The 8,265-nt window shown below is 36.7% G+C and overlaps 1 protein-coding gene across 1 annotated transcript; it reads right to left on the reverse strand.

Annotated features, from left to right (window-relative positions):
• Positions 1 to 3,711: 3,711 nt before the first annotated feature.
• LOC115979636 (putative disease resistance RPP13-like protein 1) lies at positions 3,712 to 4,333 on the reverse strand. The gene is made up of 2 exons (XM_031101691.1): positions 4,139 to 4,333; positions 3,712 to 4,083 (listed from the first exon to the last, which is right to left on the reverse strand). The coding sequence occupies exons 1-2, from the start codon at positions 4,331 to 4,333 to the stop codon at positions 3,712 to 3,714; spliced, it is 567 nt and encodes a 188-aa protein (XP_030957551.1).
• Positions 4,334 to 8,265: the final 3,932 nt, after the last annotated feature.

Below are 8,265 nucleotides of genomic sequence, written 5' to 3' on the forward strand. Positions count from 1 at the left end.
TGTTAGACCATCAAAAATTATTCTCCTTTTTTATTCTTTGATCGGTCTACTTTTAAAATCATGCTTGAGGATTCTTTCTTTTCTATTTTTGAGTAAAACCGACCTTGGTCCAAAATTATTGATAACCACCTAATCCTTAATAAGTGAAAGAAAATAGTAGCATATTCAGAATTACTTTTTTTTTTGAGCAAAGCATATTCAGAATTACTAGAAGTGTACACTAGTATATTATTTATTTGGGTGAGCAAATAAAAAAAGCATGTTCTACCAATACAAAAATTACAAAACGCATATACTCTGAAGCCCATTGAAGAATTCAAAAATTACAGTCACACTGCTACATGTTATTACCGTTACACAAAAGAACAAAAATCTCTTTACTTTTCACACCTGAGTTAAGCGAAAATGTTGTTTTCAAAACACCAAAACTGATTGACCATTCTCACATGCTCTCCAACGGTCACATGCCTTTACTCTCTCATCACTCTCAACCCTCTTCACTCTCATCAGATCACTGCCTCTCTCAAAGAACATACTCTCTTCTCCTCTCCCAAACCCACGGCGCGTCCTCACGGCAGACCAAGCTCCGACGTCTTCCTGACCTTTGAAGCTCCAGCGCCGACCTCTGAACTTGACCAGCTCCGCCGCGCCAGGACCTCAAGACCTACCCTTTTCTCCTCTAGAGCCTCAAGACCGACCCGTTTCTGTCAAGAGGTACCCACGATCCTTCCCCCTTCAGCTTCTCTTCTCCGTTTCCTTAATGTTTTGTTTATTTTCTTCTCCATTTTGAATGCTCTGTGATGTGAATGTTTGGCCGGATCCGTGGGTATTGCTCTTTTTTTTTTTTTTTTTTTTTTTTTTTTTTTTTTGTGGGGGGTTTAGAACTCCCTCTTCTTGGTTTCCTTTACCTTTTGTGAATTTTGTTTTGATTTGAATGTTCTCTGCTGTGAAGTTTGGCCGGAGCCATGGGTATTGCTGGAATGGGGTTTACAACCCCCTCATTTGTTGTATAAAAATGTTAAACTGTTAAACAAAATTATTTGATCCATGTTTAACAAAATATTTTTCACATGCTTAACAAAATATTTTTCACATGCTTAACAAAATAACTTGTACATGTTTAACAAAATATTTTTCACATGCTTAACAAAATAACTTGTACATGTTTAACAACATTATTTCCCTGCTGCTACTTAGATCCGTGGGATGCTAGTTACTTTAAATTTTTTGCATTTTACCATATTTTGATTTTTGTGGTTCTGTATACAGTGTTTGATAATGTTGTGTGCTTTTCGGATAATTGTTTGTGAGAGTCGCATTATACTAAAATATTGCCACTGAAATGGGTTCTGTGGTTTTTGTTTTTTTGTTTTTTCGGATGCTATGTGGTCCTTAATTTCCAACTCTTTCGAATTTTTTTTTTAAATTTTTTCAACTTCTATTCTATTCACAAAGATTCATAAACCTCTCTCTTTCCCTCTCCCTCTCCCTCTCCGTCTCCGTCTCTCCTGTTGTACCAGAGTTCTTCAGCAAATTTATGTCATGGACTACTCCTCCCTCATTTCATCCAACAAAGAAGTTCTGCTTCATTTCATTTTCTCACCCCACAAATTTGAGATTTTTCCAGTTTCATTTCACCCAAATACATGAGATTTTCATCAAGTCCTGTTTCATTTCACTACAAATCTAAGATTTTTATCCAGTTTTTTTTCCTCTGGCCTCAAGTTTATTCAATAAATTGACGCCATTTAGCTTAGTGTGACCTCTACTTACTTTCTTTCTAGTTCCAAGTTCCAACTATGGTTAAAGGAATAGTTTGTGATGTGTTGACGCAGTTGGCTTCAGTTGCTGCTCAGGAGGCAGAACAAGAGCTACGGTTGGTTATTGGGGTTGACGAAGCAGTCCGAAAGCTTCAAGGCAATCTACTAACTGTGAAGGTGTGCTAAATGATGCTGAGTGAAGGCAGTTTAAGGAAGAAGCTGTGAGGCTTTGGTCAGAAAAGCTCACCGACGCTTGCTACGAGATGGACGATGTGTTGGACGGGTGGAACACTGCAATGGCCAAATTAGCTATTCAGAAACAAGCAAAAGAAGATGCTGGTAAGGCTACTCACTCCTGTTCGGAAGAAGAAGGTATGCTCCTTCATCCCCTCCCCTTCATGTTGTTTCCATCAAGTAGCTAAGCTCAAACTGTGCCACAATATGGGTCACAAGATTATAGAGTTTAATGAAAAATTTGATGAAATTATCAGAGAGATGTATGGATTTGAGTTGAGTGGAGGTTCTGCCACTGAGGACTGATCAATGACTATGTGTTTAGTGATGAGCATATTGGTTATATATTGAGTAGTCTATTGGGTGAGGCTAGTAGTAGTGATGCCATAGAAAGAAACCTCCATGTCATCTCCCTTAGTGGGCATGGGAGGTATTGGGAAAACGACTTTGGCCCAAATTGCCTACAACCATCCCATTGTGTAGGAATATTTTGAAAAAGTGATTTGGGTTTGTGTTTTTGAACCTTTTAATCGGTGTAAGGTTGCCATTGCAATAATTGAAGCTCTTGATGATCATCGTCCCAATGTTATTGAATTTTCAAATCTGATGGCAAAGGTTTGTGAATTGATACGGCAAAGTGGCAAGGTTTTTATTGTCTTCGATGATGTTTGGACTGAGGGCTTTAATTTGTGTGATCCATTAAGGATTGCATTCAAGAATTGTGCCCCAGGGTGTAGAATTCTAGTCACCACTCGGAAAAGTAGAGTTGCGGAGATAATAGAAAGTGAGACCACAATCAATCTAGGGGTGTTGTCTAAGGAAGATTGTTGGTCAATTTTTCGTAATATTGCTTTTTTTGACTATGATTCTAAGGAATGAGCACACTTGGAAGACCTTGCTAGGTAGATATCTAGGAAGTGCAAAGGCTTACCCCTTGCTACAAAGACCCTAGAGAGTCTTATGCGCTTCAAGAAAGGTAGAGTCTTATGCGCTTCAAGAAAGGTAGAGATCAATGGATGAGTGTTTTAAATAGCAGTTTGTGGGAACTAGAAGATAGCAAAATTGAAAATGATCTTTTTGGGTCGTTGTTACTAAGTTATTATGGCTTGCCCTCATCTATTAGACGGTGTTTCTCATGTTGTGCTGTCTTTCCAAAAGGTTATATGCATTCTGAGGATGAGTTGTTATTTTTGTGGATGGCACACAGATTTGTTGAGCCAAAGTCAAATGTGGACATAGAAAGCAGTGCAAGAGAATACTTGGAAACTTTAATCATCCGCTCTTTCTTACAAAAATTCGAGTACGAAAGCAAAGGGTTCGTAATGCTTGAAAGGAGTGCATCACAAAAGTCATGCACTATGTCAAGCATTACGAACCCTTGCTTTTGTACTCGGATTTTTGTAAGAAAGAGCGGATGATTAAAGTTTCCAAGTATTCTCTTGCGCTGCTTTCTATGTCCACATTTGACTTTGGCTCAACAAATCTGTGTGACATCCAAAAAAATAACAACTCATCCTCAGAATGCATATAACCTTTTGGAAAGACAGCACAACATGAGAAACACCATCTAATAGATGAGGGCAAGCCATAATAACTTAGTAACAACGACCCAAAAAGATCATTTTCAATTTTGCTATCTTCTAGTTCCCACAAACTGCTATTTAAAACACTTGTCCCTAGGGTCTTTGCAGCAAGGGCCTTTGTGCTTTCTAGATATCTACCTAGCAAGTTCTTCCAAGTGTGCACATTCCTTAGAATCACAGTCAAAAAAAGCAATATTACGAAAAATTGACCAACAATCTTCCTTAGACAACACCCCTAGATTGATCGTGGTCTCACTTTCTATTATCTCTGCAACTCTACTTTTCCGAGTGGTGACTAGAATTCTACACCCTGGGGCACAATTCTTGAATGCAATCCTGAATGGATCCCACAAATTAAAGTCCTCAGTCCAGACATCATCGAGGACAATAAAAACCTTGCCACTTTGCCGAATCAATTCACAAACCTTTGCCATCAGATTTGAAAATTCAGCAACATTGGGACGATGATCATCAAGAGCTTCAATTATTGTAATGACAACCTTACACTGATTAAAAGGTTCAGAAACACAAACCCAAATCACTTTTTCAAAATATTCCTACACAATGGGATGGTTGTAGGCAATTTGGGCCAGAGTCGTTTTCCCAATACCTCCCATGCCCACTAAGGGAGATGACATGGAGGTTTCTTTCTATGGCATCACTGCTACTAGCCTCACCCAATAGACCACTCAATATATAACCAATATGCTCATCACGACCAAGAAATGTTGACTCATCAACTAAAAACGTAGTCATTGATCAATCCTCAATGGCAGAACCTTCGCTCAACTCAAATCCATACATCTCTCTCTGATATCGTGGCACAGTTTGAGCTTAACCACTTGATGGAAACAACATGAAGGGGAGGGGATGAAGGAGCATACCTTCTTCTTCCGAACAGGAGGAACCTTACCAGCATCTTCTTTTGCTTGTTTCTAAATAGCTAATTTGACCATGTGTTCCACCCCGTCCACCACATCGTCCATCTCGTAGCAAGCGTTGGTGAGCTTTTCTGACCAAAGCCTCACAGCTTCTTCCTTAAACTGCCTTTGCTCAGCATCATTTAGATCGGTGGCTCTGAAATTCTCTGTGAACGTTGCCAAAGAGAGATTGGTGAGGATTGGTGCAAGATTTCTCACATCCCATCAATTCTGATTAAGAAAGAACAATTCTTTAAAGTTCGAGTACAGGTAACTCACTCCACTTCTGCACAATCAATTAAAATATTCTCATTTTCAGCGATAACTTCCCAAGAAAAAATTACGAACAGCATATATTGATGAGTTTATCAAAGTCTCATGAATTTGAATTAGGGCTATTTAATGCTGTGTATACGCATATGTAGCATACCATGCAGTTGCTTAGATTCAGTTATCTTGTGTTGTATTCAAAATTGCTTGATGGTTTCAATATATATCCACATATTTTAAAAATAAAAGATTGGAATTTTAGATAGGCTAATCAAATGAACATGTCACCAATTTTCACTCATTTGCGTATAAAGAGAACAACTTCAATGCCTACCTTTTTCTAAGTCATTTGCGATTTAATATTTATATGGTCTTGTTCAATTTCTTAATTTTTGTTACGTATGCTAAATTCAAATAACACATATGGTTCACATTTCGGCATGTAGGTGCTATGATACAGAGTGGCCAATATTCAGCCTTGCAGAAATCTGTTCTATTTCGGGAAAGGTAAATTCTTACTACTTCTTTCTTTCATTGTTTGGCTGATATATCAATTAATTATCTCTCAAAAACTCCCACCAAAGAAATTAATAGCAACTTCTGTTGAGAAATTTATCAAATTTTGGCCAAACTTACAGAGACACTGATGTTAATACTTGCAACATTACTGGAATGTGTGAATGTTTGGAATGTTTTTTTTAAAGAACTGAGACTGAATGTTACTAAAACTTTAGCCTTGCCATGTAGTTTAATCATGAAAGTATATTAAAAATTGTTTTATGTAGTATGAAGAAACCATCCATTGGAGGGATCATTTGGGTTTGTGTTTCAAGCATCTGATTTCCTGTTTTTATTTGAGATTTCTGATATCAGTTAGTTTTAGTGATTCCTAAATAATTATGATTTGAACAATCTACATTTTGAACGTAAATCCATTCGGTATAGTTGCTAAAGATGGTTTTGAGAGGGTCATTTGGTATATTGCATAGAGAAGTTGATTGTATTGGTTTGAAATGAATAGTTTCAGTATTCTGTCAATGTGCTATTCAAATTAAATATATATGTATATATATATTTTTTTTGTGGGGGGGGTTTGTATACCATATAGACTTGCTGCATATGAATTATGGAGCCATGATATGAAGTGTGGTGCTTTTGAAAAAATCGTTGTAGCTATATGGTCAACTTGACGAATTGATTTTGTAAATGTGCATGAGATAGTAGGTTCCAATACTTCTGAAGTGCTATTCACTTCGCAATTTACACGGGTCCTTTTGAGGAATTCACTTTGAAACAGTGTACGAACTTGCAAGTGTGAAATGTGACCAGTTTTGCATTTCTTTGCATACGTTGCTGCAGTTTGTTTATATCCTTAGTAAGAAGTCTATTGAAATGCTACACTAGAAGGATAAAGTGAAGTCACTGTTAGGTATTTTAGCCAATCCCAATCTTTGGTAATATGTTAATGGATAAAGTTTAAAGTAATATGCAATGCAACAACATTCTAAACATATATTCTAATGCAACTTCTTAGCTGTGAGCTATTAAATGAATTATTGAAATCAGTTTGTTGACTCCTGGGAATATTGAGTGGAAATGGTAAGCATTTTCATCGTATTACATCAGTTTTTAATTTATAGGGCCATATTTACTCTAGAAAATATGATCACATTTGTGTTCTTATTAGTTCATTTCTTCTCTGTCACTTTCAGCAAAGCAAAGACATATAATTATCTTTGGATCAATGATGCGTGGTGAATGTTGCTGCTCTCTTCTAAGAACTATTGTCATACATCTCCTACAATGTTGTACCTTTGCCATGTTTATCATGGATTAGTCTGTCTTCATTTACATTCCAGCTTCTCCTTTGATTATGTTATAATCTTATTAAGACACTGCTTTCTTTCACGATTGTGGTCAGCATTTTGCCATTTCTTTCTTTATTTATTTTCAGATTTCAAATAGATGAAATGACGCAGAATCATACTTGGCATTTAATAGAATTCTAGTGAAGCAGCTAGTGTAGAATATAAGGAAATGTCTTCTTCTTTTTCATCTTATTTAATTTTATTTATTCATTTATCAATCACTTACCATTGCACAAGTTAGCAAATTGTGAAATTTGAAGTGAAAATAGATGTGTCAGCTGTGCCCACGTGCACAGCTGCACACACTACACAAGGGTATTTTTTAAATTGATTTCTGCCCGATAATAATCTGTCTTAGAAGATTATAAAAGACAAGTTTTATAAGCACCACCAAAAAAAAAAATCTGAATGACTTTGCTTGAGAGACAGAATTTTGTGCCAAGTGAGCTTGCCGGTTTGGTTTAAGAGAAAAGCTACAATTCATTTCAGGCGGATGCTTCCTCCAATAGATTGGTTAATATCGAATACATATGGCTTTATTTCCACTGAAAAAGGGGAGGTTTAGGTGGAGCTTTGAGTATGTCTTGATGGCTGGCAGGTCCATGTGGAGTTAGAATTGTGTTACAGCATGACTTAGAAGCGATTAATAACACTGGTAGGGCTGTTTGGTACTCTTGTTTAAACAACGGTTTTCAGTTTAAACAACAATAACACTTTTGACACGTATTTCTATAACACTCAAACACGTATTTCCACAACACTGAAAACTGAACAATAATACTTAAATATTGCTACCAAACGGGCCAAAAGGTCAAAACACTGTACGTGCAGTGTCCTACTATAAAAAAAATTTTTTTGGAAGCTCATGGGGCAATTGACTCTCTGGCCCCTGGCTCTCCCAGTATTGGCTACAATCAAGTTGTCTCTCTCAGTTCAAATACCTGCATTAAGCCAAGAACCATGCTGGCCAATGCAAGAAAGCTAAATGTCTGTGGCAGTCTCTCTCTCTCCCCAGAACCGTGTAGATTCACATGAGGTAATTCAGAATGAAGCCAAATTACAAGAAATAGTTGTTCCAGAAAGCTAAACATCTGTGGCTGTCTCTCTCTCTCCCCAGAACCATGTAGATTCACATGAGGTAATTCAGAATGAAGCCAAATTACAAAAAATAGTTGTTCCAGAATTAAATCAGCGCTGTCCTTTTCATATCTTACTGTCGTTTTATTATTCATAGTTACCTTTTCACTTATTACATAAGTCTGTTCTTGCCCATGAATGTTATTCACATTTAAAGTTCCACTTCCACATTTACTTTGTTTTCCATATTTGTTTCTCATGTTTGGTCGGAAGTATAGAGCTGAAGCAATACATGAGCTGGAGCTTATTTAGTACATTTTGCATTTCTGGGTTTGCTTTAAAAATTAAGATAGCTTCATATAAAAAACCTTTTTTTTTTCAATTTATTATAGTCTGTGCTAAACATAATTGGTGCGAGTGATTCAGTTAGAGTGGTATATGGAACTTTCTAACTGAAAAAATTTTAGTTTATTTAAGCTTGTACTCAAGAGTGTGTTCTTGGAAAAGAGTTGGTAAGTTTTTCAATTTGTTTTTCTTGAAAAAGAGTCTGCCA

Source organism: Quercus lobata, chromosome 3 (assembly GCF_001633185.2).
Source record: "Quercus lobata isolate SW786 chromosome 3, ValleyOak3.0 Primary Assembly, whole genome shotgun sequence".
NCBI lineage: Eukaryota > Viridiplantae > Streptophyta > Magnoliopsida > Fagales > Fagaceae > Quercus > Quercus lobata.

Coding starts and splice junctions, on each gene's coding strand:
- LOC115979636 (XM_031101691.1), bottom strand. CDS start 4,333: ATGACTACGTTTTTAGTTGATGAGTCAACATTTCTTGGTCGTGATGAG. Junction 4,084..4,138: donor GCCTACAACCATCCCATTGT/GTAGGAATATTT, acceptor CCTTTTAATCAG/TGTAAGGTTGTCATTACAAT.